The following is a 15,488-nucleotide window of genomic DNA, read 5'->3' as shown; positions in this document are numbered from 1 at the left end:
ACCATGCAGAAGTTCTGCCCTTCCCTCGGAATACACGTGTGACCCAGGACCTTTCGATGTACGGTTAAGTAGGGCATCCACGCTCAGTCCATAGAACAGATATTAGTAAAGCTTGCTTTATTTTTTAAATATGACAATATAAATAAATTTTCTTATATTTTGTTTCCGTACCCCAAGGGCTCATCTTCTGTAACCGCTTGGATGTGTCCATACTGAAAATCATTAACCTAGAGCAGTGTTGGCAAACATTTTTTTTTTTTTTTTTTGAGACAGAGTGTCACTTTGTTGCCCGGGCTAGAGTGAGTGCCGTGGTGTCAGCCTAGCTCACAGCAACCTCAAACTCCTGGGCTTAAGCGATCCTCCTGCCTCAGACTCCCGAGTAGCTGGGACTACAGGCATGCGCCACCATGCCCGGCTAATTTTTTCTATATATATATATATTTTAGTTGGCCAGATAATTTCTTTATATTTTTAGTAGAGACGGGGTCTCGCTCTTGCTGAGGCTGGTCTCGAACTCCTGACCTCGAGTGATCCACCCGCCTCGGCCTCCCAGAGTGCTAGGATTATAGGCGTGAGCCACCGCGCCCGGCTGGCAAACATTTTTTATAAACTGCCTGATAGTAAATATTCCTGGCTTCGCCTAAGGTCCTGGGACAGTCACAACTACTCCATGCTGTCTTTGGATCTTGAAGGCAGCTATGGACAATATGTAAACAATTGGGTGTGGCTATGTCCAAGGAAAACCTTACTGAAGAACCTAAAATTTGAATATCATGTAATTTTCACATGTCACAAAATATTATTTCTTTTGATTCTTAACAAAGTAAAAACCACTATAGCTCAGTATTGATTCCAACATCAGCTGTAGGTTGGAGGCTGGAATTGCCCGTGGCTGGGAGTTTGACAACCCCTGACCTAGAGGATGAAGCACAAATCCCTCAGCACCGTGCTTGAGGGACTGGCTTCAGAGTGTCCCCCTCCAGCCAGTGTCCTCCTGTGTTTGGCCGCTGCCTCTTCTTCGTGAAGTACAGGTCATCTTTAGGCCTCTGTGCCCTGCTGTGGATGGCCTGCTGTGGACTGTGTGGAATGGAGGATTTCGTACCTTGGTAGATTCCTGTTTATCTCTGGCCTGGACTTAAATTGGAGGAAGATTTTTTCTTCTGCTTGCCAGACGGGATTAAATCCTTCCCTCTCCTGTGTTGTCACAGCGCCATGTGTGTGTCTGATAGAACTTTTTATTCACTGCCATCTTAGTACACCAGAGGGTTCTTCTACGAAAACCTCAGCTGCCTTCCTTGAGGACTTATTCATTTGGGCATCACAATGCCTGACACTTAGGTGCTCAGTAGGAGTTAATTTGATGAATCCTACTTAGGTTGAAGAAATGAGGCATGAGGAATTCAGGAGATTGGAGTTAGGAAACCTCTAGAAGAGAATTTTGTTGTTTTCCATCCCCAAACCAGCATTCTTCCTTTGGAGTGCTCTCTCTCATGACATGGCAAGGATAATGTTTACTTTTCTTCTTTCTTTAGCTGATCTTTTTCCCCCGGCTCCTCTGCCCCCGCCCCCCTCCAAACACATACTCATCTGCCCCTGTGGACCACGCCTGCTCTACTTCGCATCAGAACCCATGGCATCCTCCCGCTGTCTCCTGCAGTCTCTCAGTTGACAGTTTTTCAAATTTCTAGATGTTATATGTTCCTAAGCACAGGAAATGAGTTTTCTTTCAACTTTACATCTTAGCAGTGCCTTGCTTGTTGCCTTCTGCATTATAAATGATTAGTATAAGGTTAAGAACGTCTCAGAATCATTTCTTACCTGAGTCATGTGACTACTTTATATCTCTTCTAATGGAGTGTGGACCAAAATGTATGTCTGGGAGCATAGAAGTAAGTGGCCACTGGAGAGGCTGACACACGTATGTGCAGGATACCATGGAAAGCCACATAATTCAGTTCTTAGGCTTGTGTCCCAACCCTGCACCATGATTAGGGCCCTGGGAGACAGAACTAGACTCCTAATTCCTTTTACTTGTCTTTTGCCTACTGATCATAAGAGGATTTCATCAGAGCAGTGCACGGTTTTTTGTCATCTTCATATCAGCAGCATCTAGGTGGAGCAGCAGGATGGAAGAAGAGACAGGTCAGTGAAATGAAAGGAAAAAACCAGAGAGATTAGACTATGAAAGAAAATATGCTATCAAAGAAACTCTGGGTATAGAGGAAACATCAGCTATATAAATGTAAGCAAATTCTCCGAAGAATACGTAATCTATTAATAGAGTATGATAAAATACCGAAAAGACTCTGAAGAGAGTACATTTAGAAACCCACTATTCTGGAATTTTACAAGATTTTTGACCAAATGTCCTGCCCAACTTTAAGATTTTATATAGCACTATAATTTTATTAGAAATTCTCCTTTATAGATCTTTTGAAGATTTGTACTTTGTCTTATTTCCCAGTAGTCTGGCATCTCCTGAGTTATTCATGACGCACTTAAATGTAATGATTTGATGTGTATGTTCACCAGTTCCCTTAATAATCTAGGATGTGTGGCACAGGGTCCCAGTGACTTTTTCACCTCTTTGTTTAAACTTCCTCCAATATACATCCAGTCTTTTTCACCTGAGGAATGGGATAAACTACCTAGTTTCCTTGTTTAATTTTTTTCTTTTTTTTGATCGGGATGGGGTGGTTTCTGCAATTTCTTCAAGTAAACTTTAATAATTTATTTTTCAAATTTTATTCCTACTTTCATTGTCCTTTCAGAATACTTGACTCCTCACTGTTTCCTTTTCTGTGTGTATTTCCTGAAGGATAATGGATCTGCCTACTTCCCCTGAAATTTTCTTATCTTCACTTCACTAATCTGGGGTCTCACTCAAGCTCTGCTCCGTCTCTGAAGTGTTCCCTGGCCCCTTTAGCTCTGGAATCCTCTTAATTTCTGTAGTACTGATTATATGCATCTATCGTTTGGCATTTGGTATATGCTACCCTTTGTTATGTTTTATCTATTTAATGTGAATGTCCAGCTCCTTGACCAGAGGGACTGGCCCAACTTGCCCTTTGATTCTATATATGATGCCCAGGACCTCACATGTGCTACCCTGTAAATTCTGATTATATTCAGGGGGAGGAGTGGTAAAGGTGTAAAGCAAACGTCTTTTCTGTTCTCTCTCGTCGTAGAAGAAAGAGTTGCAGGAGTAGGCTTCCTTATTTCTCTGTGGGATGTTCAGTAGTGAAAACCATTGTCAGGTGGTGCTGTTTGTTTAAAAATGCTTTGAAATGTCTCTTCTCTTTTTGTTTAAATTATTTTTAAGGACTATTAGGCTTGTTGCTCACAATGGGCTTTACGTTTTCCTGGGGACCACACTTCTTGGATTTAGTCACTCTCTGGTGTTTGCTGACGTGCTCATTTCCAACTGTAAACTGAGACCATTCATAGAATAAAAAAAAAGTCCAGGGATTTTGATAAAACTTACCTGTTAATATGAGTTAAAGTATTTTTTTCAGAGATCTAATTAGTCACAATGAAAATTTGTGCTAAAAGTTGGCAACATTAGCTATCCCTTCATATAACTTCAAAGTATTGGTTTACTTAACCACTGACATTTGTGCCAGGGAAGTCCAGATTCATTTTTTTTTTTATCAGCTAGCTTGAAGATTATACTTATGTTCATGTATTTAATTTTTGTTCTTCTAGTGGGTATTGCAATTCATTACTTTTGCTTAACAGAGAATATCTATGTCTGCATCATTCCTGCATAACTCACATATGCCCTCACTGCGACCATTGTTACCCACTTACTGCACCATCCACACATCTCAAGGGGACAGTGCATTACTTTTCTGCTTTCTTCACCACTGGTTTTCTCCAATTCATATGAGACACAATGCCAGATAGTTCTCTTTAATGTGCGTTGCTAATATACCCCTTCCCTCTGCAGGAGCTCCCTAGTGCTCACGTAAAGCGTAAACCCCTTAGTATCATCCCAAGCCAATATAGAGTGGCCTTCCCTTGCTGTCCTCCATGAACCAGTTGTATTTAAAAGATGTCAAGAAGGGGAAGGGCCTTGCAGGGTGATGTACCCACTCTGAGGGTGGGTATTGGCAATCTGCTCTTCATTCTCAAGTTTGAGAACTACTGCTATAGTCTTTTTGAAGAAATAGTATCCAACCTCTTTCTCAAGGGCTGGGTTTTCCATTGATAGGAAATTCAGTGATTTTTAAATTGTGCTCATTTGAGTTCTAGCGATTGTACAGAGGTGCCTCATGGGCTCATGGAGGAGGAGGGGAGGGCAGCTAGATTCCCTATCCCTTTTTTGGCCACAGCAGCTCTGCTTTGACCCCTTTTTATGGACTAGCTTGCCATGTAGATTTTCTTTGCAGAAGGAGCTCCATGTCAAAAAAGGTTTGAAAATTATCAATCTAAATTAGAGGTTGGCAAACTACCATGCATGAGCCAGGAGCCTGTTTTGTAAATAAAGTTTTATTCAAAATAGCCATATCCCTTTGCTTACATACTGCCTATGGCTGCTGCTTTCATGCTGCAGGGGCAGAGCTGAGTAGTATGAGTAGTGCCTATGACCCAGAGCCTGCGATACTTATTATCTGGCCCTTTAGGGAAAAGTTTGCTGATCCCTAATCTAAATCAGGCAGAATGCTGTTATGTACCTTGAAGTAAGGAGAAAAAACATCCCTGAGTATCATAAGCCCATAAACATTATAGTAATATATATGATAACATACATATTATGATCTATATAATTTATAGATATTATATATTTATATATAAATATTATGTATATTATATATAATGATAATGTATAATAAGCCATAAATATTACTCCACAGAAGACAGACCACCTCATGTCTTCCAGAAAACTTGGACATAGTAAAAGAGTGTTTGTAGCAGACAAAACGATGTGAATATTAATGAGAGCAGACTTTCTTACCTATCTCATTTGCCCCTGGAATCCTGAATATATTCCAGGACGTTAAAGTAATTACTATTCATAGTCAAACTAAAGAAGTTTTGTATTACATTTGACTTAGGAGGAAAGCATGCAATATCTAATGATTTCCATTAAAAATTCATAATAAAAGTTCTCTTATTAAAAGTTCCAATTATTTGGAACAACTTTCTTTCTTTCTTTCTTTTCTTTTTTTTTTTGAGACAGAGTCTCACTCTGTTGCCCAGGCTAGAGTGCCATGGCATCAGCCTAGCTCACAGCTACCTCAAACTCCTGGGCTCAAGCTATCCTCCTGCCTCAGCCTCCAAAGTAGCTGGGACTACAGGCGTGCGCCACCACACCTGGCTAGTTTTTTCTATTTTTAGTAGAGATGAGTTCTTGCTCTTGTTCAGGCTGGTCTCAAACTCCTGAGCTCAAGCCATCCTCCAGCCTTGGCCTTCCAAAGTGCTAGGATTATAGGTGTGGGCACTGTGCCCGGCCTGAGACAACTTTTTATTTGGCATTTTCACAATTTTAAAAAGATTTTCAAGAGTTTTTAAAAAAATCAGTTGTGTGTATAAACATCTTTTATAATTATTGAACTTCTGAGGAGTCTAAATCCACACATTTACATTTGTTTGCTATCCCAAAACTTCTCTGCAATCAATTTCAGTTATGAAAATGAAAATTGACTCTCTTCTGAATTTTAGTTCTTAAAAGTCTTTATGTAGAGCTGACCCTAGAGTGTCAGTTTTTAAATTATCAGGGGAACGCATCCAAAAACTGCAGAAAGACATATTTGTCATTTGTCATTATGAAATAGAGATTTTAGTAGAAAAGATCCTTAGCTGTTCAGGAATGCTCTGGTGGTATGCGGTAAAGTACAAATCAGTGCAGGAGGTCTAGATGAAACCTTGGAGTTTAAGCTAGAAACGTTACTGTCTTCATGGACACCACAAATTGTTGCGGGGCAGGGGCCCACCTCTCTCATCTCTGCTGTAGGCATTGGCCTGCTGTTCTTTGTGGCCACAAAGTGGATCATTGAAACTGTGGCTTGCAGGCTTTTATCTACTTCAACTATTTTTAGGATTTTCAGTTTTAATGGGCTATTTGTTAATGAATAATTTAGTTTCTTCTGGGAGATACAAGTTAATGAAACCTCAGTTAATGGTTTTGAGTACGGAGTGCTGATAAAAACTTTTTTATTCTGGTAATACTTTTGCAATTCTTGACAATGATATTATAGTTATGGGAAATATACAAGGAAGAGTGGCTATAAGAGGTTGTGGTGGTACCACCGGCCTGTCTCTGTTGAGATGTTATCTCATCATTTGGCTTGTGAAAGCTGCTCCTCTAGTCTCTGTAACTTTAGTGGAAAGATTAAAGTGTGTGTTAGTGGCAAAGTTTGCATTTTTGGGACTTGTTTATTATCTGGAGTTTATATTTATCCGTATACATCAGTAGTCTTTAAATTGGGATGTACATGGCACATATATATTAGCATGTTTATATTGTAATCTAATTTAAAATTACTACTTTTCCTATATCTTTTATAAAGATATATTAGTACAGTAATATATGTATGTAGTTTATAAACAAATGTGCTTATGTTGGGCATGCTTATTCAGAAATTTTTAGTGACTGGGTAAACTTGTATCTTGCATCGGATGTGCACAACCATAAAAGTTGAGATCATTTGCTATATACACTAGGCACTAGGCTTTATACAGTAATTAAATTTCATAGACAACTGTGTGTATTATTAGGTTTTGATGAGCAAGGACATATTTCATTTTTTTAGTTTGCTAATGAGCTTATCTGATTTTCAGTTTAAAGGGTAAAACTGAAAATAAATTCATTAATATTTTTGGTACCTATCAATAGCTTCTCATCCCCCCCCGCAGTGTCAGTGTGTTCCAAGTAATGTCTTTCTGTCTTCCAGTCTTTAACTAGTCCTTTGTGTGAAGCGTGGACATTGCTTTGTTGGCCCTCAGTTTGTTTGTGTGGTTCTGTTCTTTGTAGCTTCGGGGGCCTTGTCAAAGTTAACACGTGGATTGAAAGATGAATCGCTGGCTTTTATCTATCATTGTCAAAATCATTATTTTTGTCCAATTGGCTTCGAAGCAACCCCTGTTAAAGCTAACAAAGCATTCAGGTAAGCATTTGCATGTTGCATGTGGATACTTCACCAGGAAAATATGCTGTAGACAGAATTTTAGGAAATATTAAGAGATATTCTAAGTCTCTTTGAAATTGGAAGGCTTGGTGATCTACTGTCCTGACATCATTAGACTATTCTGTAAACATTATAATTTATTCTTTTGCAGAATTTCATTTATTTAGTTGTGCTTTAACAAATAGCCACTTAGATACTGTTGTTTAGTCATTACAACAGAAAGCCACTTGAAGAGTCACTGTTACATTTATTATATTATAAAACAGTTGGAAAAGACTTTCCAGATTATGTCTCAGTGCCTCATCTAGTGTCCCCCATGAACAATGTAGTACAGAATCCAGTGTCAAGAAGACTGTTACAACCAAGTAAATTAAAAAGCATCTTTTTTTCGTACAGTAAAAAACATGGAATTTATCTGGGTCCCCACTTTGCCCTGGTTGCAAGGAAGCTCAGAGACAATTTTTATTTCTAATGTCAGGAACTTTATTATCTTCATGGTTATATTTGTTTCTTTCTTTATCCAACATTTCTATTATATTTTATTAACTGTATATCTTGGCTGGGCATGGTGGCTCATGCCTGTAATCTACGGCTTTGGGAGGCCAAGATGGGAGGATCACTTGAGCCCAGGAGTTTGAGACTAGCCTGGGCAATAGTGAGACCCTTGTCTCTACAAAAAATTTATAAAAAAATTAGCCAGGTGTCGTGGCGTGTGCCTGTAGTCCCAGCTACTTGGGAGGGTGAGGTAGGAGGATCATTTGAGCCCAGGAGTTGGAGGCTGCGGTGAGCTATGATGACGTCACTGTACTCTAGTCCTGGCAACAGAGTGAGACCCTGTTTCAAAAACAGAAACAAAAAACAAAAAACCAAATAAAACAATAATAATAAAATTAAATTAAAAAACCACCACTATATATCTTTACTGGTAAACTTACATCTTTTTGGAAGAGACAGTCCCTGAAAAAGAGAGGATGACTGAATTTTAAATACTTTTTTTTCTCCTTAACAAGTTTTCCTAATGATGGGTTGAGATAATGTCAGGATAGTTAAAAAGCAAGGGGAGCAGTGTTCTAGTTAAGGATTGGTGAAAACAGAAGAAGCCATGAATACTTTGAGTAAAGGTATTGGTGGGCGTGGCCACCTTACCCAGTGAGGGTCTAGTCTGTTCACACCTGGACTGAGGGGTTGGTGGCTAAGAAGGACAGGGAGACAGTGCTGCTCTCAGTAACTGCCTCTAAAGAGGGGGCCGGAGGTTGTGCTGAGAGGATGTGGTTTGGTCATCGGGATAAGATGGGTTTTTTGGGGTATAGGCCATCCGATCTTGGAGTCCCACTCAAAGGCCCCTGGGGGTAGGGGGAGAGAGGGATCCTGAGACAGGCAGGAGTCGCCTTGGAGAACCGGGAAGCTGGACATTGTGTTCTTGTGAACGAGTAGCAAGAGGGAAACTACCTGGTTTTTCCAAATCCTGCAATGCTTTATTCATCTCTCTGAAGGTGGAATTTCTTGTAAGCGAGGTTTATTGTGTGTTTCTTTTATGATTTCATCCTGCATCTTCACTTTATTTCAGACATCTATCAAATGTAAAACATGATTTTATTCCTACTTTGTACCTTTTAAAAGAGAGTTCTTCACCTCTGCCTGTACCTAAGAATCACCTGAGATTTTTTATTTTTTAAACTATGCAAATCCCTGGACTCTATCCCAGGCCTATTTGAATTTGAATTTCCAGGGATGGGATTAGGGAATCAGTGTTTAAAAATTCCCAGGTGAATCACTATTTTAGGTTTTATTTTTAGGATGCATTTTGAAACTCCTTGAATACATAGTGAAAGGAGAGTAGCTGAAGAATGCTGGTAGTATGCTAGGATTTTTTTTTTTTTCCTGCTAGGATTTGAGAGATAGTATATTATTAATAAAACATTTTTTAGCCCTAGATTTTGGATAGTGGATTAAGGCTTAAATTTAACTTATGAGTTCTCTTTAATGACCTTCAGAAATTTGCCCAAGCCTAAACTCTAATGTCTATTCTATTAATTGAAGAATGCCATCTTTGAATAAATATTAGTATATCTTTTATTAATATATAGTTAAAGCAATATACTCAAAGGAGTGAATGACCTTTATTAAGCTTACTCTGAATGTATTTTATATTTAGCAGGGGCCCTCTCTCACCACAGGAAGTCGAATATTGGATCTTAATTGGAGAATCAAGCAGAAAACACCCTGCCATTCACTGTAAAAAGTATGTTAACTTCCCCTTTTTTCTTGTAATTGAGATAAGATTTAGATTCAGTGAAATGCACAGATCTTAACTGTATAATTAAATGAGTTTTGATAAATGTATACACCTGCGTAATCACCACCCCAAACAAGATATGGTACATTTTCATTACCACAGAAAGTACACTCATTCTCCATTCCTTATCAATGTCCATGGACAAGCTCTGTTCCGATTTCTGTCATCATAGATTTATTTTGCTGGTTCTTGAATTCCTTGTAAATGGAATCATACAATATTTTTTTTGTGTCTATGTCTTCGTTTAAGTAACGTTTTTGAGATTTCTCTGTTATGTCATGTGTATCAGTAGTTTATTACTCCTGAGTACTCTGTTGTATGAGGATGCTACAGTTTGTTATCCATTTTCCTGTTGATGGGCATTTGGATTGTTTTGAGTTTTGGTCTATTGTGAATAAAGCTGTTAGGAACATTCATGTACAAGTCTTTTAAAAGAATTTTTATAGCAATTTTACTAAGATATAATTCACGTATCATAAAGTTCACCCTTTAAAAACGTACAGTTCAGTGGATTTTAGTATGTAGAATTATGCACCAAATATCACTATCTAATTCCAGAATGTTTTCATCACCCTGCAAAAAACTCCACGCCTATTAACAGTCACTCACCATTCCCCCAACCCCTGGCAACCACTAATCTACTTTCTGGCTCTATGGATTTGCCTATTCTGGACATTTCATATAAATGGAGTTAAACAATATGTAGCATTTAATGTCTGGCTTCTTTCACTTAATACAATGGTTTGAAGGTTCATCCATATTGTAGCATGGATCAGAACTTCATTCCTTTATATGGCCAAATCATTTTCCTTTGTATGGATATACCACATTTTATTGTACAAGTCTTTTTGAGGATGTATGTTTTGTTTTTCCCTGGTAGATACCTAGAAGTGAAATTACTGATTCATAGGATATATGTGTATTTAAGAAACTGAGAAAGTTCTCCAAAGTGATTATACCCTTCTGATGAACAAAAGTTCTGATGAATACAAGTTCTTAATTTTGATTAAATGCATTTTATCAATTTTGTTTTTATGTGCTTTTTTGTGCCTCTTTAAGAAATTTTTACCTACCCCAAGACGTCAAAGATAATCTCCTGTTTTCTTCTAGAAGGTTTATAGATTTTATGTTTAGGTTTATGATCCATTTCAATTAATTTTTGTGTGTGGTATGAAATAGAGGTCTACTTTGATTTTTCCCCCAATGTTTATGCAGTTATTCCAGTACAATTTGTTTACAAAGATTTTCCTTTCCTTGTTTAATTTCTTGTGTACCTCTGCTGTTAATAAAAACTAACTGACCATATATGTGTGGTCTTTTTCTGGACTCTGTTTCACTAATCTGTTTGTCTATCCTTTCACCAATACCACACTCTTAATTGTTGTCATTTATATTAAATCCTGTAGTCGTTTATACTAAATCCTGAATTTTTCTTCTTCAAGATTGTTTTGGCTCTTCTAGGACCTTTGATTTTGTATAAAAATTTTAGAATTTGCCATTTTTTGCTAAAAAGCCTATTGAGATTTTGGTTAGGATAGAAGCTATCAAATTTATAGTTTATTTTGGGGAGAATTGACATCATAACAATATGGAGTCTTCTAGTCTATGAACATGGACTGTATCTCCACTTAAATAAAGCTTTAGTTTCTCTCAGCTATATTTTACATTTTTCAAGATGGAGTCTTCTATGTCATTTCTGTTATATTTTTTAATGCTTTTTTCCTAAGTGTGTTATATTTTTTGGTGCTGTTATAAATTGATTTTTTAAAAATGTTCATTTTCACATTTTTGCTGGTTGAATACAAAAAGTACAATTGATTTTTCTATGTAGACTTTGAATATTACATCTTTACTAAATTCACTTATTAGTTCTAGTAATTGTTTTTTATTAATAATTCCCTTGGATTTTCTGTACAATCGTTATTTCTTAATAAAGACATAATAACTTCTAATTCTTTTAAAAATTGATTTGACTGTAATTAAAAGGGAAATATGACATGTTACTGCTTTAGCCTGAAGGATATCACCTAACATGTTGATATATATTTATTTTATAGGAAAAGTTACCAATTTTAAACTGAGAACCTTGGCAATGGTTGGATAAACAGACCTGCCGTAAAAGCAAGATGTTATTAAAGTTATGAGATTAAACAATGCTGAGATAAGAGAGTTGACAATTATTGCTGTGATAATCTTACAGCAACTTGCTCATGTGAAATGTTCCATTACAATGATACTTTGGACCTAAGGAAAATTGTGCTCATCCTTTCTTCTTAACTATAGGTGGGCAGATATTGTTACTGATCTGAACACTCAAAATCCAGAATACCTAGATATCCGGCACTTAGAGAGGGGGCTGCAGTATCGAAAAACAAAGAAGGTAAGAAGAACACTCTTTTATTTGAAAACATTTCCTAGCTGGCCAAAATGCAGTATTGTACTCAATGCTCTTTAGGCTATAAATAACAGAAACCCAGTTTGGACCATCTTAGACAGAAAAATGAAAATTATTTTAAGGACACAGGAGTATCTTTAAAACCCAAGGACAAGGAGTATAGCCTAAAGTCATAAAGGGATAGTGGATGGGGATAGCCAGATATTGGAATGATAGCAGGGGCCAAGTATTAATAGCTAGGCGTCTCTCTCATTTTTTGGTGGAGGGTGGGGTATTTATTGTATTTAGCTCTCCTTTTGTCTGATTATTTACTTCTTGAATATCATCATCTTTCAATTTATGTCTCCCCTTTAGATGAACAGTCTAGACCAAGACTTATGTGCCTTGGATCCAGTTCCACAGTCTTAACCCAGCTTGGGCCAGATTAACTGTGGCCATGGAGTAGAGCGATTTGTACAAACAAGGCTTTGGGGAAAGATTCTCAGGGAATGGTAGATACTGTAGATTGAGTAGACGTCCCACTGATATAATAGTATGCATATAAGAAGGTATGACGAATAGGAGAGGAAGAGGGATGATGTTGGTATTTGAATTAGGCAGATGGTTATAGTGTGAGTGGTAGAGAGGCAGGGGGTGGGGAAGGTGTTTGGGCTCCTGTGGTCATTGTTATATTTTGTAAAGGCAGCCATCAGGAGAGATGAAGGATAAGGTTCTCTGATGATATCTGGAAGGAAAAATACTGTTTTGAGGCAGGTGAAGGAGGAAAAAAAACAGTTCATAGAGGCCCACAAATTAGTATGATTAATTTCTCTTCATTTTCTTCATCCAACTTTTTTTTCTTCTTTAGGTTGGGGGAAATTTGCATTGCATCATAGCATTCCAGAGACTTAATTGGCAAAGATTTGGCCTTTGGAACTTTCCATTTGGAAACATTAGACAAGAATCGCAACCTCCAACACATGCCCAGGGAATTGCCAAATCGGAGAGTGAAGACAATATTTCCAAGAAGCAGCATGGGCGTCTGGGCCGGTCTTTCAGTGCTAGTTTCCATCAGGACTCGGCATGGAGAAAGATGTCTAGTATCCATGAACGAAGGAACAGTGGCTACCAGGGTTATAGTGATTATGATGGGAATGATTGACTATGCTGGGTACTGAAAAATTGGTATTATACATACAACTGTTGTATACAGGACCGCATTAAGACAGTAGAAGATTTTAGTAAGTCTACATTAAATAGGAACAGATCTTGTGGTACAAAACATAACCTTGTAGTTCTCCAGTAAATAAATTGTATATGATTATGATGGGTGATTTCAGATATATAAACAGATAAGCACAGATTATTGTCCTTTTAAAGTTAAGAGTATATAAATAACTTGGACAAAAAGTTTCATGAAATCCAGTAAAATTACAGCTGCTGTCTAAATAACTCAAACACAAATTCACTTAACAGCATCAATATTTGAAATACTTAAGCATGAAGCGACTTACGACTTGATTCCTAGACATTTGTTACAGATAGTTTTATTCCTAAGATCAAGATGTAAGGTCCCATCTGCCCTTAAAAGAAATTGCGGCTGTCCATTTCTAGTTTTCACTTATGGTCAAAGCTCATTTAAAATTATTTTGTGAGTCTAATAATTCTTTTACTTGTAGCAGTATCTTGCCCACCTCATTTGTTTCCTGGTTAATTTTCTCAGGATTCTCACTACTGAGGCAAAAGAGAAAAGACGTAAGAAACTGATCCTTTCTATTGGTGCAAATGAGTGACTTAGTGCATTGATCCAGATATTTTTGACTTTCTTGACTTGGTATGACTTCTGTAAGTCTAGAATGAACCTTGTTTTAGGGATAACATAAAAGAACAAGTGGCATTGGAAGTTTCTATACCCAAAGTTATCTGTGAAATGAGATCTCCTGATATTTCACTGGTTCCTCAATATGGAGTTGACAACAGCATTGAAGACGCATTAGGAATGTCCACATTACTCAGAGGACAACTATCCATATTCCAGACTCCGAGCTGTTTCCTTTTTTAAACCATAGAGATAATTAACTGTTTGAAGTGAGTGTTAAATAATTCGGAAGTGTGGATTTCATATATTTGAGCCCCTCTCTAGCTGCTGTCAGTTTTCCTTCTGCTGCCAACCTGTGACTCATATGACTAGGATCTCTTGTTCTTTTATTCAGGGGCTTGTTTCAGGACTCAAATCAGTAACTTGGTGAGTACAAGGTGCTGAATACGTTGGTAACCATATCGCAATACACCTCAAGGAGGGGGTTCAGATTTTTATTTTTAAAATATTTCCATTTTTTTCTCTTGAATTTTATATTCATTTATCCACTCATACATGCATAGCCTACAGAAGGGAATATATATTATGAAATGGTCATTTTTCTGAAGAGAATATTTTGCTTGAAATGCAGGGACTGGAAGAAATTTGTAGGTTGTTGATTTTGTTACTTCATACTGGAACTTTTAAAGTTTTCATCAAATAAAGTTTTGTTTTCTACTTTTAATCATGTGAATGTTTTTGAACCTTTGTTTTACGTGGGGAGTACCCTTTATAACTTTGCTTGAAGTACATGACAATTTGTGATTTCTGCCTAACCTAGTGTGTCATAAGAAACTGTCTTGAATCTTACTTTGGTAATAGTTGAAACAATATACATGACGATGACTATAATTTTGATTTTTAATATAATATGAAATAGAAAATTCAATTCTTATATTAGTTGAACCAAAGGAAGTTATTTTTGTAGGTCATACATAGTTGAATATCAGCAATTTCATATAGTCAACGGAATATTTTGGAGAAGTGGTAGGTAGGAAAAGCCAAGAGGAAAGGAGAAAAATGAAACATAACAAATTAAAGAATAGGGTGAGACTTAGGAAAAGAGGATGAGTTTATTCAGACTCTTTATTGACCATAATCAATTTTTACAAAAGTCTTGATACATATGATCACTTAATAACTTGGCTTAAAACTTTGGTGGCAGTTATTAAGAGCACACTGAGGTTTAGGTCTAGTGAGCCTGTTTTTCCAGAAACTGTAAGCAAGAGTTACTACATACTTCTCTTTGAATATGACACTCCTGTTATATTTGATTTCTTGGTCAACTCTTCTTAGGAGTCTCCATAGATGCAATGAAGGTTCAAATGCTGGCTCTGCACTTACTAGGTGTATTACTTTGGGCGAGTTAAAGTTAATTTTTATGTGCTTATTTCCTCATTAGTAAAATGGGGATACCTACTTAAGAATGGTTCTAAAGAATAAATAGCAAATACATGTAGTGTTTAGAACAGTGCCCTGTAGATAGGAAGTGCTATTAAGAGCTTGCTATTATTTCAAAAGATGTACATTTTATACTATTCAAATTCTTTATAGAGAGCCCTTTAAAGAGCATCTAAAGGAGCTAATTCCTTGTAAATCAAATATACATCTCTTAGCAGTTGTTCCTTTAAAGCACTATTTCATATTCAAGAAATGTTGTCCTGTTTTGTTGTTGTTTTTTGAGACAGGGTCTCTCTTTATTGCCCAAGCTAGAGTGCAGTGGCATCACCATAGCTCACTGCAACCTCAAATTCCTGGGCTCAAGCAATCCTCCCACCTCAGCCTCCTGAGTGGCTGGGACCACAGGTGTGCGCCAACATGCCTGGATAA

The 15,488-nt window shown here is 37.2% G+C and overlaps 1 protein-coding gene across 6 annotated transcripts in view; it reads left to right on the top strand.

Annotated features, from left to right (window-relative positions):
- BIVM (basic, immunoglobulin-like variable motif containing) overlaps nucleotides 1-14,343 on the top strand; it is a 33,088-nt gene extending 18,745 nt beyond the window's left edge. For 5 of the 6 annotated variants that reach the window (XM_045567569.1, XM_045567566.1, XM_045567570.1 and 2 more), the window contains 4 exons: nucleotides 6,977-7,109; nucleotides 9,286-9,372; nucleotides 11,710-11,806; nucleotides 12,669-14,343. In XM_045567569.1, the coding sequence (XP_045423525.1) occupies nucleotides 6,977-7,109; nucleotides 9,286-9,372; nucleotides 11,710-11,806; nucleotides 12,669-12,962 (611 nt within the window). In that variant the 3' untranslated portion in view covers nucleotides 12,963-14,343. The remainder of the gene's footprint in view (nucleotides 1-6,976; nucleotides 7,110-9,285; nucleotides 9,373-11,709; nucleotides 11,807-12,668) is intronic. The other variant, XM_045567572.1, reaches the window with a different exon arrangement.
- The last annotated feature ends 1,145 nt before the right edge of the window (nucleotides 14,344-15,488 follow it).

Source organism: Lemur catta, chromosome 13, assembly GCF_020740605.2.
Source record: "Lemur catta isolate mLemCat1 chromosome 13, mLemCat1.pri, whole genome shotgun sequence".
Classification (NCBI taxonomy): domain Eukaryota; kingdom Metazoa; phylum Chordata; class Mammalia; order Primates; family Lemuridae; genus Lemur; species Lemur catta.
This window is presented reverse-complemented; position numbering and strand designations above follow the sequence as displayed.